Source organism: Myotis myotis, unplaced genomic scaffold (assembly GCF_014108235.1).
Source record: "Myotis myotis isolate mMyoMyo1 unplaced genomic scaffold, mMyoMyo1.p scaffold_m19_p_21, whole genome shotgun sequence".
Lineage (NCBI taxonomy): Eukaryota > Metazoa > Chordata > Mammalia > Chiroptera > Vespertilionidae > Myotis > Myotis myotis.
Window position 1 is genome coordinate 8,653,149 of NW_023416326.1, and position 25,239 is coordinate 8,678,387.

The 25,239-nt window shown below is 40.3% G+C and overlaps 2 protein-coding genes across 5 annotated transcripts in view; one reads left to right on the top strand and one right to left on the bottom strand.

Annotated features, from left to right (window-relative positions):
• The window catches only part of SPATA17 (spermatogenesis associated 17), a 65,082-nt gene extending 43,372 nt beyond the window's left edge, over nt 1-21,710 (bottom strand). The window contains exons 1-6 of one of the 2 annotated variants that reach the window (XM_036354850.1): nt 21,478-21,710; nt 18,060-18,149; nt 16,376-16,457; nt 11,738-11,788; nt 7,457-7,560; nt 1,835-1,958 (exon numbers count right to left, since the gene is read on the bottom strand). In XM_036354850.1, coding sequence (XP_036210743.1) covers nt 1,835-1,958; nt 7,457-7,560; nt 11,738-11,788; nt 16,376-16,457; nt 18,060-18,149; nt 21,478-21,545 — 519 coding nt within the window. In that variant the 5' untranslated portion in view covers nt 21,546-21,710. The remainder of the gene's footprint in view (nt 1-1,834; nt 1,959-7,456; nt 7,561-11,737; nt 11,789-16,375; nt 16,458-18,059; nt 18,150-21,477) is intronic. The other variant, XM_036354849.1, reaches the window with a different exon arrangement.
• Nucleotides 21,711-21,829: 119 nt separating this feature from the next.
• GPATCH2 (G-patch domain containing 2) overlaps nt 21,830-25,239 on the top strand; it is an 87,964-nt gene continuing 84,554 nt past the window's right edge. For 2 of the 3 annotated variants that reach the window (XM_036354846.1, XM_036354848.1), the window contains exon 1: nt 21,830-22,004. In XM_036354846.1, the coding sequence (XP_036210739.1) occupies nt 21,949-22,004 (56 nt within the window). In that variant the 5' untranslated portion in view covers nt 21,830-21,948. Of the gene's footprint in view, nt 22,005-22,501; nt 23,078-25,239 lie in introns of those variants that run through there. The other variant, XM_036354847.1, reaches the window with a different exon arrangement.

Genomic DNA, 25,239 nt, shown 5'->3' on the forward strand with positions numbered 1-25,239 from the left:
AAACAAATCTGCAAATGAGATTTTCTTCAAAGGGAATATGTCCTGTACGTGTTAGATTTAGTTTGACTGGTTACTGAATCAAAATAAATAACTTTATTAAATAATCAATCTTTGCAGAAAGATAAATTAAATTTCCAAATGGAGGCAATGTCTGCATTTTACTTATTCAAATCAACTAAAAGTAGCTTTCTTTTCATAGAACTTTTACAGGGACGAAGACTTTTTGATGTGTTCATTTAATAAGGGTGCTAAACCCAATCCTGTTTTTACAGGTGATGGGGTGCATAACAAGTAGCATTTTGTAGGAAATATAATTGACTAAGCCTGTTATGTCTGTAGCAACAAATTAACCTTATTACTACTAGTAAATAGTGATTGATTATTTATGCAAATAAGTTACCATATTAAGCTTTCTGATTGAAATAAACATATACAAAAGGTGCTTTAATATGACTTGAACTTTTTAATTAATAAAAGCCCGAGGGGGTCTATCATTTCACTCATTGTAATATTAGTTATTTAGTTGTGTAACTTCTATTTGTGCTAACATATTTGCTTGCATAAAGATGAGATAATTAATAACAGTAAAAATTAGATTTTAGAACCTTGAAAATATACATTGGATCTGTACTGAAAAGGAGCTTAAAACTGACTTTAAAACTGTGCTATTAGTATGAGTATGCCAGTATGTCATCGTAATTGTCCAAAATGATCGATATACTAAATAACACTTGATTCCATTTATTTTCTGTGTCTGAATTTACAAATACAATTTTAGCTTACAAAAATATCCATCTTTTCTGAAGCGTTATTTGTCTGAATTAAAGTTTTGTTTCTACTCATCTTAGTTAAACTATATTAGAACTATGAAAGTTTAACATAAAATTAGTTTTCTGTCAACTAGATTAAAATCATTTCTAAATTACTTTCAATCAAATAGTGTTTCTCTCCTTGCTAAAATGTTATTACAATTATCCTCTTAAGCAGGTTAATAAAACATTTCTTATTCTGATATGCCTCATAAAAATTATTTACACTTCAATATTTATTCAGGAACCTTTCAAATACCTACATGAGTTGACAGTAAAAACTGACAGGAGCCCGGCCAGCATGGCTCAGAAGTTGAGCGTCAAACTATGAACCAGGAGGTCAAAGTTGGATTCCCTGTCAGGGCACATGCCCAGGTTTTGGGCTCGATCCCCAGTAGGGGGCGTGCAGGAGGTACCCTATCAAAGGTTCTCTCTCATCATTGATGTTTCTCTCTCTCTCCCTCTTCCTTCCCCTCTGAAATCAATGAAAGTATATATATATATATATATATATATATATATATATATATATATATATATATAGAACAGAAATGTCTAAGTATTCCAAATTCCACACTTATTTTTCTATGCGAAGATGGAACTGCCGAAGGACTTCTGTTAAAAGCTGTCCCTGAAAACTTGCACCAGGATTTGGAAAAGGTGCAAGAAACCTGAATGCTATGCCAGCTGAAGAACGTGTCAGTTCTTGATCCATTCACAGCACAACAGCGAGCTGCTCCCCATGGGTTTGGAAAGCGAGGCTACGCCCTGGGTGTGGGGGATCCTGACATGAGACCACAGGGCTACCCGGGCCTTCCCGCCTGCATCCCAGCAGCCGCTGCTAGGAAGCCGCTGTCACAGGAGAGCAGGGTGCCTGTGAGCACCCACCCAGCGGCACGGAATTGAACTGGAAGTCGTGTCTTTGTGGTATCTTTCACCCAGTCATGTCCCATCCAGGCTGCTAGTTTGTCTCTGTCAGGCAGGGCCCCGGCGGCGCACGAGCTGTCAGGGACAGGTAGACCAACCTGCTTTGTGCTGAGAAGGTAATGCATCTTTCGGGCTGCGTAATCTCTCTTCTTCTCCTCCCTCTCGAGGTCGGCCTTCTTCTCTTCTCTCTCTCTCATATCTGCAAAGTCGTCCAGGGCCTCCCTGCAGCAAAACAGTGTGCGCTTACCCAGGATGCGAACAGTCTGCTTAGCGTTTCATTTTCTCACTAATGACAATCAAAGTTGGGTTTGGGGCCCTGTCTCACCTGCACACACTGGCTGGGTCCCTGCAACCTTTAAAAGGCATTTAGAGGGACTGTTCAAAAAATAAAAAATAGAAATAAATAAAAATAAAGCGACTGTTCAGTGGTTACATTTTAAAAACCAAATAGCTGTATCTTACAATGAATCCAATCGTTGAGGAACTGTATCAAATGCAAAGTGAGTGAATTACTATATTAATTTCTTTGGTTGAAGATGAACTATTTTGGACATACTTAAATATCCCAAGAAAGGATTTGATCTACTGAGTTCCTTTAAATTTTAATTTTCTATTTAGAAATCTCTACTCATTTATCTTGTATACTAACTGGGCTAATTTTATATATATGCTTAATTTATTATAACTTTATTTCTGTTAACAGTTTCCATTTACAGTTCAAATAATATGAATATCATTAGATATATATATATATATTATCCTCTATTTCTTCTATAATGCACTTGAAAAGTTGACATTTTGTCCAATTATACAATCAGAATAAAAGCTAAATTATGTGAACAAGTTCATGACTAAGTATAATAAATTCCATTAAATTAATAAAACTTTCTAAATCATTTATGTGTGTGCTTCTAAGATGTTTAAATAAAAAAATAAGTTTTTAAAATATGCCATGTAAAAAAAATACCCTTAAGTAGAATACGTTATCAAATATGGAGAAATAAACCACTTCTGTGAAGAGCTATCCTTTATTTTAAAAGAGTAAGTGTAACTATTCTTATAAAGGCCATGTTTTGCAATTGGACTTTATTCTTTTTAAAAAATAGATATGTAACTTCCTGTCTGGTTCTATCAGTAAAATATTAAGTGAACCCTGGGTCTTTACCTCAAACGTGTCAGGCGAAAAGCAGAGGGGGGAATTCCCAAAGAAGGAAAGACTCTCATTCCTCCCTCAGTGCCTGGGAATGTTCCTGCGGCGAGTTCCTGCTAAGGGCCCCTCACACAATGCTTCAGACAAGGTTACTTATGAAACACCCTGACGTTTAAAAATCACCAGGCTACACTCCTGCAGCAGAGCAATTTTTTTTCAACATAAGATTAAATTGCAAAATAAATGAATTACTTGGAGTGGCATGGCCCTCATTTTGCCACCCTTCTCTTGAAAATTGCTTATTAATATGAAAGAAGGAGCCAGAGAATAGCCCGTTGGCCGTTATGCACAGTATTTGGGGGGCTCCCGCGCCCACAGAGCCGGGCTGGCTGTACGCTTAGCTTTGCCGGCCAGCGGGTCCGGTGACCTGCCTGACCTGCACCTCAGGGCTGTTATTAATCGCCGGGTAACCTGGTGAAGCCAAACAAATTTGTTTCCGTTGAAAGGATCTCTATCTGTGTCTGCGAGTTTGTTCTGTAGCAAACAAACCTCATTAACTGTGTCCATTTTTGACAAAGAACCAGGAGTGAGAGGGACGGGTGACCTTTCTTTGTCCTTAAGGTACACATTTCAAGGCAGTTACTTATGAATAAATGAGAATTTTTTACTAGGAAAAAAAATAACAAGCATATGTGACATAGAAAACTGAATAGATTATTCATTTTCATCTTTACTCTTTCTATTATGGGAAAAAGAAATATTTCTTCTATCATTTCCCCTTATAAGTCTTTAAGGTAATTTAAAATAACCAATGAGCTGCCACTACCAGGATAATTACTCAGATATGCATGTATCCAGTTTACTTGCCTCCGAATAGAAATACGGTAATTTCCTGAGCAATCACACGCGCACACACACACACACACACACAAAAGGCATACCTACAAAGAAGTTTGTGCGTTACAAATGATTTAATGACTATGGAGAGATCTGACCTAAGAAAGAAAAAAAGGCCCGATACAATGAACACATGCATGAACAGGTAAGACACAGAGAAGTACACAGGACCTGACACAAAATCAAAACTGTAAATTATGAGACGCAGTACAAACAGTCCATCTTCAGGCTATGGAAATGCGAGCTATAAAGAGTGTGTGCTTGGGGAGCTCGCCAGGAAGGCTAAAGCTGAGAGACGGAAAAAGAAAGCCAGTGTCCCGGATATAAAGAAAACATACTAGCAACCCACACAATCCCCCCAGAAGGAACTGGCATGCCCTAAAGAGAAAGCCAGGACACCTGAGAAAGCGCTGGAAAAACTAATCGGGGGTAATTTCGAAACACAAAGTCACGAATTTTCAAAATCCATACAATTGTTGAAAAGACTCAATCTTGCATTCCTCACTGACTCACTGCCCTAGGTGAGTGTGCAGAACCACTGAACAGCACAATTATATTTCTGTCCGGTTGTCTCAGTTAAATGAGTACCGAGTCACCATGGGATCTATGTGCCGAGTCACCATGGGATCTATGTGCCGAGTCACCATGGGATCTACGTGCCAAGTCACCATGGGATCTACGTGCCGAGTCACCATGGGATCTATGTGCCGAGTCACCATGAGATCTATGTGCTGAGTCACCATGGCATCTACATGAAGGGGTGGCCGGGCTGGGGAGCTCATCCTTTCACATTCATGCCTCCCTGCACCACAAACCACCCAATCCTCTCGCTGCCAAGAGTGCTGGCATCTAGCTGGATCACGGGAGAAAATGAGTTGCCCCACCCGCTCCCCCAGCCTGCATCCCATGACTGTTCAGAAGGGCACACATAGGCCCAGGGCCTTTGTCCCAATTTGGGGCCACTCCGAAGACCCCCCGAAACCCAGAGCTTCCTGAGTCTGGCTGGGACTTTGATGCAGTTCAGAGGGGAAAAGGCAGGTTAGAGCAGGAGATGAGGCTTTCTGGCCAAGGGTGGACGGGCTCTCTCAAGGCGATGCCAGCGAATTGGTGCTCTACGGACTAGATATTTTGAGAATGAAACAAATGAAAGAGATGATAATGGTCCATGTTATAAAATTACCATTCCATGACTTCATGCTGATCGTCCAATTGCTCCATTATTTCATTTGCCTACTTTGCATGATTTTAAAAAGTAATACGACTCCATTCAAAAGATCATTCGTGAAAATCATTTTTTTTTCCTCCTTCTGGCTCTTTTGAATAAACTTCCTTGAAGAGAATTCTTTTGTTCAGTATTCTTTCTAAAAATATGCACATATTTCACTGTAAAATTATTTTCTTTTTACTATTCTGGATAGTTTCTCTAAACGGAAGTACAAGTCCTATGTAATAAAAGCCTAATATGCTAAGTGTCCAGACGGCCATTCAACCAATCAAAGCGTAATATGCTAATGATATGCTAAGGCCTCTCAACAGCTCACTATGTTGTGCACTGACTACCAGGGGGCAAACACACCAACTGGGAGGTTAGCTTGCTGCTGGGGTCCGGCCGATCTCAGGACTGAGCGAGACGGGTCAGACACACCCTGGAGCCCTCTCGCAGTCCCTCCCCAGCTGGCCAACCTCCCGCATCCCTCCCCGTCCCCCATCGTGCACCAGTGGGGTCCCTTGGCCTGGCCTGCACCCTCTTGCAATCCTGGCTGAGGACTATACCACCCCCCAGAGTGCACGAATTTCACGTACCGGGCCTCTAGTTTTATATAACATACATGATGTTGAATAATTGAGAATGGCATTATGCTAAGTACAACAATAGGCATAATAACAACATGTATTCAGATTGTACATTTTTTTAGGAGCTCCAAGCCCTTCCCCAGACATTAACCCATCCTCACAACACTCTCCTGCGGTTGGTAAGGGGCAGGTATTATTAACCAGACACCTGTTCTTTGTTTGTTTTATTAAAATATATTTTTATTGACTTCAGAGAGAAAGGGAGAGAGAGAAACATCAATGATGAGAGAGAATCATCTATCAGCTGCCTCATGCACACCCCCCACTGGGGATCAAGCCCACAACCCGGGCATGTGCCCTGGCCGGAAATCGAACTGTGACCTCCTGGTTCATGGGTGGACGCTCAATCACTGAGCCACACTGGCCAGGCTTCACAATAGACTATGGCGCTCTACTTGTGTCCTTGAAATCGGGAACGGGGACACGGTTGTATGAAAAAGTGGCCTCGCTGCTGGAGTTCATAAATTCTGTTCGGCTTTGGATGAGTTCAAAGAGCTGCCATGTAAGAAAAGCCTTACAGAGGGAATTTATCTGATTATGGCAGTAATAATTACCCAGCTGTTTATGGCAGATAGAGAAATAATTCATGCAGGCAAGAGGCCGTGGTGGCAATGACACTCCGCATTTAGTAAATATGCAAACTGTTCACTTCTAATTAACCAAGCTCGAGGATGCCCTTATTAAACGTATAAACTAAAAGTGCCTCCCTGACAAGTGATGAATTGTTACATTGCACCAACTCTTGCCGCAGAATTACGGCAGTGAACTTGGGGCTTAACTTCATTAAGAGATCTTGTGGGATAGTTAAATGAGGATGGACAGCATAACAAGGCTCACCTGACAGCCAATGATACGTTCGCGCTTAATGGAACTGCGCCTCTCCCTCTGTCCCGCCGAACTGCTCAGATTCATGATAGATAAACCGGGAAGTTCATTTGAGTTCCAATAATAAAAGTAAACGGAGCATCAGGACAGCCCACTGAGGGAGGCCACCCGCCATGTTACCTCCCCTGTGTAGTGATTTTACCACACAGCCGATTTTTAGGATTTGCACGTCTTTCATGTATCGGCACGGATCACCTACCACTCTTTGACCTAAAATTCCTTGTTGAGTAACAATAAATGGTCTTATTGAGTAGCACTGTAATATGTTTCAAAATGTAAATGAATGGCCCTGGCAGGTGTGGCTCAGTGGTTGAGTGTCAACCTGTGAACCAGGAGGTCATGGTTCAATTCCTGGTGAGGGCACATGCCGGGGTTGTGGGCTCCATTCCCAACAGGGGCGTGCAGGAGGCAGACAGTCGATGTTTATCTCTCATCATTGATGTTTCTCTCTCTCTCTTTCCCTCTCCCTTCCTCTCTCTGAAATTAATACAAATATATTTTAAGAAAACCTGACAGTACAGTGGTCCATTTCCTTATGCCCCATGGTATTTTATTTTCTGCTTTGAGAGGCAAGCCTTGTAATTGCATATATTTCTGAAAACTCACCCGAGGCTTATCATACTTAAGGCTTCATAGGTAACAGGATCATTATATAGATAAATTCATTTTAAATGAAACAATTTTATTGAAACTAAGCGATTCTGCATAGAACCAAGGCATAATATAATCTAATGTACTGTCAGGAGTACAGGATATTTAAATATAATACAATAAGTTTTTAAGCTCAATAGAATCGCATTTCTATCTTGTCAGTACACGTCTGCCTAAGTTATCACTGAGTTTTAGAAATTATTTCTAATGATGGGTATGGTCAACACCTGCTGAGTAACCGGTCTACAATTTTCGCTAGTGGACTAGTGACTGTGCTACTCACCTAACTGCGTCATTGGTCTCTGAAATCGCCCTCAGATATTCCTTGAAATAATAATAATTGAAGCCGTATTTCCGAACCTTGTAGCCTCGCCATCGCTTCTGAATCTATTGAAGTGAATAGAAAGATAAAATATGCCAGTGGACATTTTTAGTGAAAGCATTAACAGTTCCTCAGAATAAAGGTAATGATGGATGATAATGCATATAAATTATAAGTTTTTCCATTGACATAACAATATGTAGAGGTGCCAGTGTAGGTTGTAGTCATAGATTGCTTACATAATGTTATAATGCCAAAACTTAATTTATTTTAAAATATTTATAATTGTTTCATAAACACTAAGTATGAAATTAGCTACCAAAAGGTTAAATATTTGCTTTACTAATTCCTATCAATTCTACTCCCCGACTGAACAAGTTTTTTGTTTTACATAACCAACTGACTTGAAGATTGTACTTGGTCTCATTGAAATCAATTTTTTAAAAATATGTTTTTATTGATTTCAGAGAAAGGATGGGAGGAGGAGGAGAGAGAGAAACATCAATGATGAGAGTGAGTCACTGATCAGCTGCCTCCCGCATGCTCCCTGCTGGGGATCAAGCCCGCAACCTGGGCATGTGTCCTGATGAGGAATCGAACTGTGACCTCCTGGTTCATGGGTTGATGCTCAACCAGTGAGCCACACTGGCTGGGTTGAAATAAATTTTTTACGTGGGCTTTTTAAATTCAGTGGTATCAGTTCTCTAAACAAAATGTCTTGCATCTTCATCAAGCCATTTGAATACTTCTTTGAATACAATAACAAGAGCTAACATTTATTGAGTTTTTATTTCATGTCCTTCAAAGTAATCAGCAACTTTCAGAAGTGATTGGTATGAAACAATTATTGTCATTGATCAGCTCTGAATAGATAATTTTAAACAGTCATTGCGAGCTCAGCAGATTACAGCTTGTTAACGGGCAACTTCCAAATGACCTCTTAAGCTAGTCAAATCAATGATGCATATTCCTCATTAAGTAACATCAAAACGTAAGTGGGCTTATAAATAACATTTATTTTAAGCACTAAAACAAATGGCAAAAAGCCTGATATATCAAAAGTCATCTACTCATAGAAAAGGTCTACCTCCATTGAGTTTACTTTAACTCCTCAAAATTCTTACTGACCTAAATGTTATCAAAAGACAGAAAAATAATGTCTTCTCATCTAAAATTAAAAACGAAGACATGGCCAGCTGGTGTGGCTCAGGGACTGAGTGTCGACCTATGAACCAGGAGGTCACTGTTTGATTCCCGGTGAGGGCACATGCCCAGGTTGCAGGCTTGATCCCCAGTAGGGGGCATGCAGGAGGCAGCCTATCAGTGATTCTCTCTCATCATTGATGTGTGTCTCTCTCTCTCCCCCTCCCGCTTTCTCTCTGAAATCAATAAGAAAACATACTTTTAAAAAAAGAAGACATGGACAACAAATTCACTAATAACGTACCTAATGTTGACGCTCCAAATGTATATGACAGCATACAGAAATAGAACCCGTATTCATAATTACACTTTTTTTTTTTTTTATGAATTAGAATGCACAACACTCCTGAAAACCATACAAAGTAATTTTGCCTTCATCTTAATACCACACTTAGTGCTGTTAGGAAGCGGACTTCCTAAGCCCAGTGCTTTGGGGGCCTCAGGTGACACCCCATGTTTAACCAGCAGCAGAAATGGAGGATTAACTCTCTACCCGGCCAGACAAAGATGCACAATTGCCCCTCTAGATGGGACAGGGAGTGAAATGAGCTGAGCAGCTGCACCACCTCCTGACATTTGCATAAGATACTAAAAGCTGTGCAAGCAGAGAGAGCTGGGGCGGGCGGGGGGGCGGGGGGAGAAGGGGAGTTGGGGGCCAAACTGAAGAGAGATCCGCAATGAAGCAGCCAAGATTCTGGAGGAGAAGCAGAACCTGAACGAATCTGGAGCAAAGTCAAATCAAAGACCAAAAAGGCCATTGAGTGTCACTCAGAGATACAGGAGGAACAGGACCCAGGAACCAAGGTAAAAATTTACTGAGCAACTGATTGCCGCATTAATTGACAGTCCTGGCCTGGAGTTTCGTGTAGGCATCCTGCGGGTTCCGACGGCAGCTTATACCACAGCAGAACTCCGCGGACCTGTCTGTGTTGGGGGGCTTTGGCAGGACCCCAAAGCTCATGAGATCTTCCGTCCACATGAGAACTGCACTAACCAAATATGACCTCCCCACTTCCAGTCTGCCCACTCCACACAGCCCAGGCAGGAGTTCAAAACAGCCTGAAGATCCCCCACAAGGCCTAACATGACTCCAGCTAGGGCCAGAGGGACGGAGATGGAAAGGATTTAAAACAAATGACTTGTTTTACTCCTGCTTAGAGAAGAGCAAGCTGGCGTTGGTTGAGGTATTAAGGAACCTCGACGTAAGCACCAACTATAAGCCTAGAACTGCAGATACAAAGAGGAAGAAGATTAGATTCGGGGCCCCAAGGGACTTGCAGGGGGCGGGGGGTGCATACGGCATGTAAATGAGTAAGGCTAATAAGATGTCACCGGTTCTATAACAGAAGCGTGTCCATGGTAAAACAGGGACATCAAAAGAGAGAGTGATCAATTCCACATGGGTTGGGGGATCGTAAAGTCTTTAGAGAAAAGGTGACCCTTTGAAAATGAAATGCAGCAAAGCAGAACAAGAATATCTATTGCAACATAAAATAATCACAACGGGGCCCTGGCTGGTTTTGCACAGTGGATAGAGCATTGGCCTGCGGACTGAAGAGTCCCAAGTTCAATTCCGGGCCAGGGCACATGCCCGGGTTGTGGGATCGATCCCCAGTAGGGGGCGTGCAGGAGGCAGCCAATCAATGATTCTTTCTCATCATTGATGTCTCTCTCTCTCTCTCTCTCTCTCTCTCTCTCCCTCCCTCCCTCCCCCTTTTCTTTCCTCTCTGAAATCAATAAAAATATACCTTTTTAAAAATCACAACATGTAATTGATTCATTATAAAGAATGACATCTATTTAGAAATGGATAGGCTAAAAATAATTTTTTTTAGAAATTCCTCTCTTTTCAGAAATGGCCCCCGAGCCTCCTTGAAAATAGAATGTAATTTACTTGTCAGGCAAACAGTCCAGGGTCAGGATAGAGTTTGCCATTGGCTCCGTATATGAAGCAAATTAAAAAAACAGAAGTTTTTTCTTTCCGATGGCAGGTGACGATCCTTATTCATGACCTGGGGGCATGTCTATGACTCTATTCTAAGCAAGGTCAACAGGCCACTGCCACTGGGGGTGTTTGCCTCTGGATCAGACAAAGAAGCCAGAGGATCTACTGCTTCCTCTTGGTTTTCCCCCTGAAACCACAGAACAGGGCAGTGGACAGAGAGATAGTGGAGACTGTCCCTGGGCGAGGCTCCCAGCACAGGCACCCCTGGAGAGTGACGCACCTTCCCGCAGGAATATAAATAATCAAAAGAACGTTAATTCGCCTGCCATAGTTCAAAACAGGACTTCCAGGAGGTCTCTTACCGTCTTTTTTCACTCCCAATAAAATCCTTTATGACCAGAAGTAAGAATGAATAGCTTAATGAAAGAAAATATAAGACAATGTAGGTTTTAAGGACATTAATAAAATTCGCTTAAGTAACGTCTCCATTTATAACAGCTTCACAATCAAGCTATGACCATAATGTCTGAGACCAAAAAAAAACCCAAAAAACTTTTGCCGTCCCAGTCCCCAAATCTGTGCAAAAGCCAAGCCAGCCTCAGAATCACTAACTTCAGCTTTCTATCAGGAAAATAACACATAACCATGAACACAAAAATGATAGAAATAAAACTTCTAAGCTGGAAACTGACTTTATTACTGTTAAATCATTTGAATAATTTCTAATTGATTTGTATTGGGCAGGAATCTTAAATTCCAGAACCACGTTCATCTATTTATCACAATATTCTCTATGACATATGGAAACGAATACATTGCTTCATTAATATTTATGGTCTTCCTCCAGTTATGGCTCGGAGATATTTAACATTCTAAAACATAAGCATTGATAATTACATGTTTTACATTTTACTCTAATTTTTAATACTGCCAGGATTATTTAGGATAGCTAACTTTTTAACTATGTACTCTTTTCTCTCTTTACCATTAGCATATCAATCAAATTTGCATTATTCTGGTTTGCTCATTTTATTAAAAACGAATTCAAGACACAATTGACTTTTCATTTGTTTAACAAGTGAAGAAATATTTACCCTGACAGCCATTGCATTGTAGATATTCATCTTCATATCATGATATGCTAACTGTGAATCAAGAAGAAGAAAAAAAAGATGGCATATATTTCAGTTACACAAAGACAGTGCAGCCTTTTCTTACATATAAAAGATAAGAATCTTTATACATAATACATAATAAGAGCTCGAGGCTTAGAAAAATGAAATCAAACTTTGTATTGAAGAGATAGGCTTCCTAATACATAATGCAGGCTTAACCAGAAAAATCTATGGTAGTCAAACTAGGCGCTAATGGAGATATATGATCATAAAATGCTCTCCGCTGAGTTTGATAATCAATGGAGCTCTACTGAGAATAGAATAACAAAGCAGAAATATTCACAAGTGCTGGTGACACGTAGCATTGTATGATTTATTCACTGGGGCTCTCTTAGCCAAAACTCACAGAAACATAAAAGGAATTCATATTTCAAGACGTCTGGTTTAATGAAAAATTCAAAGAAAGGCTGTCTTCAGTCGAAAGCGTTCAAGGATGGGGATGCAGCGATGGAGGAAAATTGTGCCTTCCAACCATCTGTACAAAATGCTCTGTACTTAGCTGCCTCCCGAGGAATGCTCGGGAATTCGGTTCCGTTTAACATTCATTTTAACACCATAAAACCATAAATACAATGATATCTCGTTACAGCAAATCCCCTGATACAAGGAAGACTTCCGAAAGTCTGGGTTCCTTTCTGGTAGAGACACTCCTGTCTATTAATAGGCATGTCTCTGTTCTAGCAAATCCCCATTTGCCACCATCGCTTATTTCAATGAAAATACTGCTTGAAATAAAGCTTCCCCATCCATCCCATCTTTTAATTAAACAAATAAAATTAACCAAGGTCATGAGAGGGCAATAGACAGCAAAGGAATAAAATATACATGTTTTTCCCAACACGAAATACAACATGATCCATTTTTATTCAAAATTCGTGCGATTAATAGTTTCTAGAGCCCAGGTAACAGGTGCTGTGTCAGGCAAAATGAGAGACAAGTGCCTTCTCTTTTTACATAGGGTTTTTTTTCCTTTCCTCGCAACACATAGGCATTTGTAGGAAAGGGTTCCGCTGTAATTAGTATTGTTTGCCTTGCCCGGTCTGATCCAAAGCAAATTGTCTGTGCTGAGCAGGGCTGGCTTATTCATCAACAGTCCGGGCAATTAGGGAACAGTTGGCTGCAATATGTTATTCACAAATGAACACAACGGCGGGACTTCATTCTAAATTCACCGTCTTTGTTTTCGCAATCAAGGCATAATTCTTGGTGTTGGAGGTGAATTCCAAGTACTTTCTTTAAGATCCTACTTCTTCAAGGCATATCGAGGCAGGTATGAACATTAAGTATTTTTATGCAAGAGACACCTATTAGAAATCACATATTGGAAAAAAATTGGGGTTCAGAATAAGATGTTCCTTATTTTTATCACACTGCTGTTCAGTAGGCATCCCTGAGTGTGTGGGAGCTTTTCGGCCACCGACCCGGGTTCCATTCCTCAGGCTGCGTTTAGAGGCCTGTGGCTTTGAACACGTGCCTGAAGGTCGCCCAGCCTGCATCCCAGCCCCACACAATGGGACTCTCCTTACTTTCGAGAGTTGTTGTGAAGACTGACATGGATAAAGGGGCTTGGGACACCGTGATGGTCATCACGGGAGGGACCACCCCTGGTGCTGCGAGAAGCATGTCCTCCAGCTCTCAATGAAATCCAAACTGCCTAAGACTGTGGTCGGCAAACTGCCGGCTCGCGAGCCACATGCGGCTCTTTGGCCCCTTGAGTGTGGCTCTTCCACAAAATACCACGTGTGGGCGTGCACATACAGTGCGGTTGAAACTTCGTGGCCCATGCCCAGAAGTCGCTATTTTGTGGAAGAGCCACACTCAAGGGGCCAAAGAGCCGCATGTGGCTCGCGAGCCGCAGTTTGCCGACCACTGGCCTAAGAGATTCAATTTTATTCTAAGAGAAGAGGAAAGAGAGATACAACTTTTAGGCCTCAGGATTCTCAATTGTATAGTTAAAAGGTGGAAGAGCACTTTGATTCCAATGAGTCGGTCTTGTGTGAACCAGTACTTGGTGTCACCTTTATTCTCAATTCCCTAAAGTACACACACACACACACACACCACACCAAAAAACCATATGTGAGACCATTTTGAGTAATATATCTATACAAACTTGACCAGATCAACTGGCTTTCCTTGCTAGCAAGGGTGATACAGAGACAATATTTGTGCTGGAATGATAGCAGTGGAATCTTGAAAGCCCATGAACATATGGATACCAGGGCCCGGGCCTTCATTATTTCCCACATCAGTGTCACCCTCATTGCATCATTTTGAGTAGAATCATTAAAATGATTTATTACCAAATAATCATGAGTATTTGTGGCATATGCTTTGCCTTGTTTGCTGGCAACCGATACCAAACTGGTGATTATCAACAGCTGATTATTAAAATAACTTGTATTTTTTCCACACACAAAACAATTAAAAGTCAATTACATTCTTTCTCCCAGTTGTTATTAATAGAATCTTTAAAAGCAGGTGAGCCAAACTAAATTCATTTCATAATTAGGTGAAACTATGTTAATAAAGTTTTTAAAAATATATATTTTATTGATTTTTTTACAGAGAGGAAGGGAGAGGGATCGTGTTAGAAACATCAACGAAAGAGAAATATCAATCAGCTGTCTCCTGCACACCTCCTACTGGGAATGTGCTCGAAACCAAGGTACATGCCTTTGACCGGAATCAAACCCAGGACCTTTCAGTCCGCAGGCTGACGCTCTATCCACTGAGCCAAACCAGCCAGGGCAATAAAGTTTTAAGTTAATATTAGTAAGTCAGAGTCTTAAGTTATTCAGACTTAGGTGTATATCTAAAAGGCAAGACCCTGAAGGGAAAAAAATCTATGATGTTTCAGTTTTATGCCCTGACATCAAAGGGTGCTAAGTGTTGACTTATTAACTTATAACTTATTTGGAAGTTCTATAAAGAAGTTTATTTTTAAAATTGGGCATTTTCTCATGTATAGAAGAAACACTTAGCTAACTAGTGAAGAGAAATAAAAATGCCTGTAGAAGCAACCATGTCAATCTCATCAGATAAAGGGGCCTGGGACACAGTGACGGTCATTATGGGAGGGATCTCTTAGCCAAAACTAACAATAGTGAGCAAGCCCAGCCTGTGTGGCTCAGTGGTTGAGCATCGACTTATGAACCAGGAGGTCAGGGTTCAATTCCTGGTCAGGGCACATGCCTGGGTTGTGGGCTTGATCCCCAGTAGGGGGCAGGCAGGGGGCAGCCTATCCATGATTCTCTCTCATCATTGATGTTTCTATCTCTCTCTCTCCCTCTGCCTTCCTCTCTGAGATAAATAAAAACATTTCTTTTTAAAAAAAGAAAATTTTAAAAATCAAAAGCAATAGGCATCCAGGAAACAAGACAGAGAGGCAAAGCACAGAAGAAGATTAGAACTGCGCTGTGAAGCTGTGGGTTAATGCGGGCGTGGGAGTGGAGGATGTGCAGCACTTCAGGGCGAGGGAAGCTAGCTGGTGCCACTGTGAGGATGCTGTAGAACAGGGGTCCTCAAACTTTTTAAACAGGGGGCCAGTTCACTGTCCCTCAGACCGTTGGAGGGCCGGACTATAGTTTAAAAAGAAACTATGAAAAAATTCCTATGCACACTGCACATACCTTATTTTGAAGTAAAAAAACAAAACGGGAACAAATACAATATTTGTATTTGCATGTGGCCCGCGGGCCGTAGTTTGAGGACCCCTGCTGTAGAAGCTGGAGAGAAATACCCAGATATGGTAGAGTTTGGAGGGGGGCTGTCTAAGGAGACCCAGGACTTTGGTCGTTGCACGGCCCACTGGCTGTTTGAGCTTGGCCACATTTGAGACTGTTGACACTCTGTCTTCTAATGGTTTTCACCCCTGATTCCTGTGACATTATGTCTCTGCTTTCCTATTTATTATCTTCCTCAGATTCTTGCCTCTGCCCAAACCCCACCATGAGGGGGTGTGTGTGTGTGTGTGTGGGAGAGAGAGAGAGAGAGAGAGAGAAACATCAATGATGAGAGAGAATCATTGATTGCCTCCTGCAGACCCCACACTGGGGATCGAGCCTGCAACTGGGGCATGTGCCCTGACCGGGTATCAAACCGTGACCTTCTGGTTCATAGGTTGATGCTCAATCACTGAGCCACACCACCCAGGCTCAGTTGATGTTTATTGACTGTATTATGGGCCAGAGATTAGTCTAAATGTTGGTGATCCAAAAATGAACTAGCTTCAGTGTCTACTCACCATCTAAAAAGTACAGAAAAATCATTAACAAATAAGCACGTATAGGTATATATTCTGTGAAAGGTTCTTTTACAAAAATAAAGCCTCTGGTGTCATTTGGGTGCAAAGAAACAAGTCATCACTTCTCCACTGGAAAATCAGGAATGGCCTCTCAGAAGAGGACTCACACTAAAAATTAAATCCAATTTTGTTTGTACGTAAATATTGACCACAAATAACTTTGAAATTACCTCTAAATCTGACCGAAGTGAATGAGTTATGGTATATTGCATAATTTTAATGCTACCATATATAAGTTGTGTAATATTTACCTTTATCTTGTTTTGATAACATTTCTTTCCTAAGTAACTTCTCCACCATTTCTGAATAACTGTTACAACTCTGTGTAAATACCTGAGTGAAAAATATACTTATTAATACGCGTTCACTGGAACAAAAATAGCTCTTACAACCTGCTTAGAATATACCTTCCTGCAATACAAAAGATCAAATTCAAAGCCAAGTGAGTGTGTACTTTCATAAAGTGGAGAGTTGCCATTCTGGGATATAATTCATAATTTCTAGAAGTAGAAAAAGAAAGGTATAGATAACGACTCAGTATTTCTTTTGGGGCTACTGATTAAATAATTTCTTTAAAATTCCAAATTATTCTTCAATGTTTTACTCTCTAAAATATTTTTTTAATTCTAAGACAATAAAACCAGTCATGGTGACATGTTGAGAGATAAGCCAGGCACTGTTGCTGTGAATCACAGAATTTAGAAATAATTCTTGAGGTCAGGAAACGGTTCCCCTCTCCATTCTTTCCTTATATTACTCAGTCTGTCCAGGTGAATGTTGTGTTCGTCTGCTGAATTCAAAAGACTCTCTTTGCTGCCATGTTTCTAGTTTACTGTGGTCAAAGATGAAAACTTCACACTTTAAAATACATTTTTACTGATTTCAGAGAGGAAGTGAGAGGGGGAGAGAGATAGAAGCATCAATGATGACAGAGAATCATTGATCTACTGCCTCCTGCAGGCCCCCTACTGGGGATCCAGCCTGCAACCCAGGCATGTGCCCTGACCTGGAATCGAACCATGACCTCCTGGTTCATGGGGCAATGCTCAACCACTGAGCCACACCGGCCAGGCAAAACATCACACTTTAATTTGCATGTCTGGTTCCTACTAGCTAATAACTTAAGGACATACACAGTATGATCTCCACCTGAATTCTGAATTATTACTGGTGAGGCATATTCGTCCTTCACCTTATCCAGGAAAATATTTTTTTCAGGATGGAAGGGAAGGTGAAGGACAGTTTGAGCACTGAAGAAAAAGTGGACCAGTTAAGGATCAATTTCAATCCCTTTGCAATAGGAATGGTATCGTTCTGGTATCATTTACCAACTTGTTGGCAAAAATTGGAATAGCATTCTTTTTGTTTCGTTTTTCTTCTTTCTTACCAGTCAATGAATTAATTGCTATTAATACCAGTCATTTGTCACATCCAGTGGAATTTGAAGAAAAGAATTTTGTCAAGTATGTTTACAATATTGAGAATAGTTGCAAGTCAAGAAATGGTCAATATAATTTAGCTTTCTGATATGTAGGAAAAATGACCAAAATATTTATATTTTTAAAAAGGACATTATAGCCCTAACCGGTTTGGCTCAGTGGATAGAGCGTCGGCCTGCGGATGCAAGGGTTCCAGGTTCGATTCCAGTCAAGGGCATGTACCTTGGTTGTGGGCACATCCCCAGTAGGGAGTGTGCAGGAGGCAGCTGATCGATGTTTCTCTCTCATCCATGTTTCTAACTCTCTATCCCTCTCCCTTCCTCTCTGAAGAAAATCAATAAAATATATTTTAAAAAAAGAACATTATATAATTCATTAAGCTTCATTACAGTAACATAAAAGATTACTTGAAGGGAGCACTACATGCATAAGTTACATTTTGTAAGGAGTATATTTTTATGGTGTATCTGAATTTTCAATGACAAAATCAATATACCTGATATACGTCCGAACCTGACATCCTCGAAACCAGCTCTGGATTTTACCTGCTGCCTCATTCTCTTTTTTTCTAAATGCGTCCACAACACTTAAAAAAAAAAAAAAAAAAAGAAACTTTTCATTAGTGACAAATATGACTCTAAAGCAAGCCAATCAGTTAAAATTAATATTTAATTTCTTCCAAAATGGTCATGATCGTTCAAACGTCATTTTAAATAAAATTTTAAAAAAGGGGGCGGGGCATCTGTAATATTTTCAACAATAAAGATAAATTTAAAAAAAAACTAAATAGGAAAAAAGCATTTCAGAAATCAAGAGCTACGTTTAGAAAAATGAACCTTTCTCTGAGGGGCCATGTGCTTTCAACAGGTTTACTTTTTAAACATTTTTTATGATCACTTACTTTGCAACTAACTAATTTGCAACTGATGTTATAAGAAAATAAAGAAACGGTGTTGTAGTTTTTATTTTATTTTTTTTTAAACCTATCACGCAGGATTAAAATGTCTGCATATTGCAGTCAACGCACCAGTTACATGAATCGCCTCTAAGTAAAATAAATCTATCACAGAATGCCAATTCTAGATAGAATTCTCAGAAAGTCCATTTCAGTTAAAGGAAGCAGGGGAGAGGGCCATGGGGATTATAAAGAGATAAAGAGATACAAAATGCAGTCATCAGATCTATTAACTTACAGCCCGAAGAGGTTCAACAAAGACACACTTCCATCTGCATTTTAGCGATCATTACCATTCCCCCCTCCCCCCTCCATTTGATGCAGTGATATTGCTGAGGGCAACTACTGTGGGCTACAGAGGGATTTCCCTCCCAGAATGCTGCTGGGCACATAATTAGCACTTTATGTTTGCTGAGTGAATGAAGAATGGCCAGTCATTTATTTCTTGATTTTAAAAGCAATTCCCTCAGAATTATGTTTTTTGGAGAGAGGTTACTTTTTTGTTGTCATTATAGGTTATGTTAAATATATAGACTTCGTTACGTTTATTCATCATAATTAGAAGAAAAACAGAATAGAAAGTAAAAAGACATGAAACAATAAAAATTCTTAGACAATACTATGATGTTGGCTGACAGAAAGAAAAATAGGATGAGCTGTTAAGCTGTCAGTGACAAATAGTTGGAGAAACAAGGAGGTGGATGAGAGTTCTAGGTAAGCAGGAGAGTTACCCAGAAAGTCTGACTGAAAAGGACCCACAAAAGCAGAGGGAGGGGCCAGAATTTGCATCAAAGGCAGTGATCCAGATGTGCAAGAGTGCAGCCCGCCGGTGTGGCTCAGTGGTAGACCATGAACCTATTCATCAGGTCACGGTTCGATTCCTGGGCAGAACACATACCTGGGTTGTGGGCTCCATCCCCAGTGCAGGGCCTGCAGAAGGCAGCCATGTTTCTGTCTCATTGATGCTTCTATCTCCTCCCTCCCCTCTTCTTCCCTCCCCTCCTCTCCCCTCCCCTTCTTTTCTCTCTCTCATCAATAAAACCATATTTTAAAAATACAACAACAAAGAAAAGCATGCGGAAGATAAGGAAAGAATAACTTCACTCAATAAGGCTGATGAGAAGTGAAAGTCATGATAACAGGATTAAATGGTTTCTTAAGGTTATTTAACCCACTGTTGCCATTAACATTTAATATCACAGTAGATCTATTTTCCTTCTTCCTAATGGTCTCTATTTAAATGACTGAGCACAGCTGTCTCTTCTTTTCCAACAATAATTAGCACTGACTACCTTTGCAGAAGAGGGTGAAAAAGTATGAATAGGTGTATAGATACAGTTATATGTCCTTTGAACTAATGTGTAGTTTGAACTTATCCTTTACTTATAATTGTTGTTAGACATGCAAAAGATAAGCAATCAAATTATCTACTTTGAGTTTATGTATTCTAATATCTCCTGGTAATCATGCTAACATATAATACATAGTTAAGAGCAAAATTAAATTGTTTCATTTTGGAGTTATAAATAATAATGTATATAAATCCAAGCACAAGTATTGTACTATACTTACTAGAACTATATATCTTAAAGGGCAACATTTAAAAAATATCTAGTATTTCACTTACTACTAAGTTTTAACTTATGTGCTGAAATTTGACTTCTATACACATTTATCTGTTGCTACTATTTTAAAAACTGCTTAAAAATGAAATTTACAGATACTTGGATTACCACTGGGCTGCTGAATACTCATACAATATGTCATGAACTGCTAGACATTTTATGTTTAAAAGGAAAAATGTGGGTAACACTTTATTTTAATGGTATATTAATTAGTTCCAAATTATGATGAAAATCCTATAGCAGTGAATAAAATATGACATCTGCATGAATTTGAAATAAATTTATTATGATCAGTATTATCACAATGAATACTAAATGAATTATTAATGATGAAAGACCAAAAGTATTAATGGGAATGTAATAAAACATCGAGAAAAAGCTGGAAGTTCCTAGACACTTCATCATCAACCAGAAATAAGCACTATAACCCTGGATAACACTATATTCCTGCGCACCATCAGTGGCCACAAATTAACTGACAATAAATAGGAAATGAAAAAATGTGTGGTTAAATATGTTAATATGCAAAAACTATGCATTTTGCATATTAACATACTGTGCTTACTCTGAATTCCATGTATTAGCTACTGAATAAATACTAGCTTAAAAACCCAATCGTTTTTCCTTCTCATTATCATATACCTTGTAACTATTTTAGATGCCAGGAATAAAATTCCAATATTAGCTGTCCTCTATTATAAGATATATTGATGTGTAAAATTACTAGTTTTTGAATATCATTTCACTCTTAGGTCTCAAGGATGTCAACCTCCTTAGAGGCAGACACTATGCCTAATCTATACTTTGTGCTGTGATGATCGCCCACGTGCCCAGTAAACCCTCTCCTATTAATTAATATACCGATACTAATTATCCCAAATAGTTTAGATACTGTCCACTTACGGAGACAAACGAGTCACAGAACAGAGTTCAATGATGTTTTTGAAATAATGGAGGCACAAATTCCCAGGTATGGGGGACACACTAGCTCACCCAGATAGGGGAGCCCAGGTGACCTCCATCAGGTTATTAAAGCTCTTTTCATCCAACTGAGGAGTGACGGTGTAAAAAAAACCACCAACACTCCATTTTACAATTTTATTTACGCCGGGCTTTTACTTAAATCATCTCAAGCTGATATCTAGGCCCCCCTCCACTCCCTAAGGATAATCCCCTGTATGGTAATATACTTTTAAACTTGTGATTATGTTCGCAGCCAACAAATGAAGGGCAGGCTTCTACTTCTTGAATGAGAAAACGTGTTGTTAGGAAACCTCTGCTGAAAAACAGCTAAAGTCCAAGCCAGCGCTGAGCGGTCCCCGTGGATGGCTTACCTGTTTCTAAAGTAGTACTGATGTCCTAAGAGCGCGGACCGCGCCTGCAGCCGGGCTAGCGAGGCCATCGCCTCTGGCGTCGGCTCTCCTACTGATGTTGCTACCGGTCTCCAAGGCAACCGGGTCAAACCATCAGGCAGATCCCGGGGGGTCCCACTTTGGTTTCCTCCGTTTTTCCCCACCCTATGTGTTTCTAAAATATTAGAAAAAAAAACAGTATATTTTGAGTAGAATAAAAATTTACTTTCGTTGCCTCTGTGAGTAAAAGCAGGCGATTCCAGGTGAGGCAGACAGCGTGGTGATGGGGGGGAGAGGACGAGTGGTTGCTCCCGACTTCCGGTTTCCGCCTCCATCGGGTTCCCGGAAGCTCCGCTCAAAATGCTGAACCGCTCGGCGCCAGTCGCTGGGGTTGCGCCGATTGGAGTCAGATCTCGGGCCTGAGCCTCGAGGCCAGGCTCCTGGGTGTCGTTAATGTTCGGGGCCGCCGGGCGCCCACCGATCGGAGCTCCAGCCGCCGGGAACCGCTGGTGAGGCTGGCGGCCCTGGGGAGGAGACACAGGACGGGGGTGCCGGCCCGAGGCCGCCGTACCTGGCGTGGCAGGGGGCGGGATCGGGGGCGGGTGGGCCACAGGCAGGGATGCACGCGGTCCGCTGGGGGTGTACTGGAGCTCGGGGAGGGCATTCGGCAGACTCTGGCTGGTGGCTCGCCTGACACGCTGCGGCATTTTAGGAGCCAAGCTTTCCGTACCCCTGGGCAGGTCACTTCCCAGTGATGGTTGACACGCTTAGGGACCGGAAGCATGGGTCTGAGCCAGGCCCAACGCCCGCATCTACCTTTTAAAATGGACTAGGTCACAGCAGATCACATTCCAGGGATCTAGAGTTCTGGAAGTTTGGTAGAGGAAGCGACCCCACCCACCCAGCGCCCCGCCCCCTCCCCCCCTTTTTTTGGAGTGGGAGTAACCTGTTTCTGTCCCTTGAACATTCTATTCCAGTTCAAATGAGATAGATACGGAGTTCCCTAAGGACATGTACTTGCCAGGGTGAAGTCTGGGGCTTGACTACCGCTACAGTGTCTTGTCAACCCATGTCACTTACAGCGGTTCTCAACCTGTGGGTCGCGACCCCTTTGGCGGTCGAAGGACCCTTTCACAGGGGTCGCTTAAGACCATCCTGCCTATCAGATATTTACATGACGATTCATCACAGTAGCAACATGACAGTGATGAAGTAGCAACGAAAATAATGTTATGGTTGGGTCACAACATGAGGAGCTGTATGTAAAGAGCCAGAAGGTTGAGAACCACTGCATGATATATTGCTTGGACTCTTCCAAGTGCTCCCACTGTGTCCTTAGGACAGCCCTGTGGTAGAAGGTTATTACTGGCACAGGATCCTGGAGTGACCTGTCCAACATCGCCCTGCACTTTCCAGTCCTAGAGCTGGGGGCTGGGGGCCGGATTTCTAGTTGAAAACGCCAATGCCTGTCCTGTTTCCTCCCGCGATCTTTTCCTCCGAGCGTACTCAAGGCAAGCAGTGAAACAAACAAGCAGATTTCCCACGGACAATGAATTCTCAAACAGCCAGTGTGGAACAACAGGTGAAATGTGGCTAAAAAAAAAAAAAATGTATGTCCATTCCTAGATTAGGCAACAATTGAGAACACAGGGAATCCCAGTAATTTCTCATCTGAAAAGTTAGAAGAATATCTTGTTTAGAAAGTGAATCAGATCATCCTGTAGTTCATTTTATAATGAATTATAGATTGTTTATGCTCCTTGTAAATTCTCACATTTCCCATTCAGAAAAGCAGGGAGCACATTTTATTTTAATTTTTTTACAATGGTGATGTGATTTAGCTTAGCGTAAGACATATATTTCTTATGTGTTTAGTATTTTTTGTTTTGGCAGTGGATATACTGTGCAACCACCACACCCCACAAAATATAAGACACTTCCATCACCCAGAATAACATCTCCAGGGTAGCTTTCTTAATGTTTCACTATTCAAGCTCTGTGTTAAGGAAGGGAGACAAAATGTGCTGTGTAGACTGGTCTGCTCTTGCTGTGTTGACATTGACTTGTGAGACAGGTGACTATTTAATTTAAAAATATGACTCTTTCAACTCCATCCTCTCCCACCTTCTACCTAAACCCTGGTTAGGCACCTCTTTATAATACAGTTCTCTTTGAAAGAGCCTACCCTATTTTCATCTGGCAGCATACGACTCACCCTTATGACGCCAGAGTATCAAATAATGCCTAGCACTTAATGTTTTTGAAGGAAATTCTTAAAATCATGCTTGATTTGGCAGAATGTATGTGTTCCAGACAACTGGAACCTTTATTTTCTAGTTTATCTGCGCAGCCATCCTGTCATTCATCATTTCTTACTGGACTTTTTTTTTTATTCATTGATGGGACATTTACTATACTATGCATGTAAGTTTCATGCCAGTGGCGATATCCCAGTGCCCATGAGGATGGTACTACCAAGTTGTTACTTGTTGGGAGGTTTTACATACATATCATATCATCTTATGTAAAATCTTTTGAGAGTTTATTTTTATTATTGCATTTTATAGATGGTGAGAGGGGCAAATATAATTTAAGTAACGTGCCCAAGTGTCATATTTGCAGTATGATTCCAGTATATTTACAAAAATTCTTAAACAATCCACATATACTGCCTATGTAATGTACAATATCTTAAGGAATAATGTACAATATCTTAAGGAATATGTGAACTGGAAAGAATATGCCTGGATTTGTTAACCACCTGGAATTCCTGATGTATTTAACTCTCATATTGACTACTGCTTTTAGGCACCAATTGGGTAATTTATCTCTTTGTTAATTTAATTTGCAAAGTAGAATAACTATATTTTATAGTCAGGAAGCCTAAAGAAGAAAAGTTTTATACAATTAAATAATAAAGATCCTGTGACTTTTTATGTGTTGGGAAAGGAATATATACGTTTTGTTCAAGTTAATCTTATAAGTGATTCCTATTATGTTTTTATAAAAAAAGTTATAAGAGCTTGAGTGTCTACTACTTCCTGCCTCACCACTCACATACATTTTTGAAATTAGGATCCAAAATATATCTAAATTGGTTAATCTAATGTTAACTTTTTAAAAGTTGATTCATTTGGTAGACAAATAACATTTAGTATTAAGATACACTTTTCTTTATTTTTACATTATTAATCATTTATAATTAAAGTCAATTTCTGGGGTTTTGGAGGAAGTATATTTAAAGATTGAACTAAACAAATTTTAAAATTAAGTCCTTGATAATTAGCATATTGAACAATACTATCTAACGATGTGGCTTTGCTTTTAAAAAACATTAAAGTAAACTATTGATTCAGTACCTTTGTTTCTGCAGTTTCATTCCTATTTGGTATTTTTATTATATATATATTTTTATGTCTGCAAAACTGCATAGTGAAAAATGTTCATTTTTTAAATAACGACTCTTTTTTATTGTCTTTAATTTCATGTTGTCAGGTTTGTTTGAGTCAAGTTTCTATTTCAGCAATTAAAAATCAAAGCAATGGCCGGTATGATTTTGGGCATATGACTCATTGATCTTGCTATAGCTTCTTAGCATCCATATTTATGGAAACCTTTAAACCACCTTCAATAGTATGCCCTTACCTGACACACTTATTAACTAACCACTTAGAGCAGTGGTTGGCAATCTGCAGCTCTCGAGCCACATGTGGCTCTTTGGCCCCTTGAGTGTGGCTCTTCCAC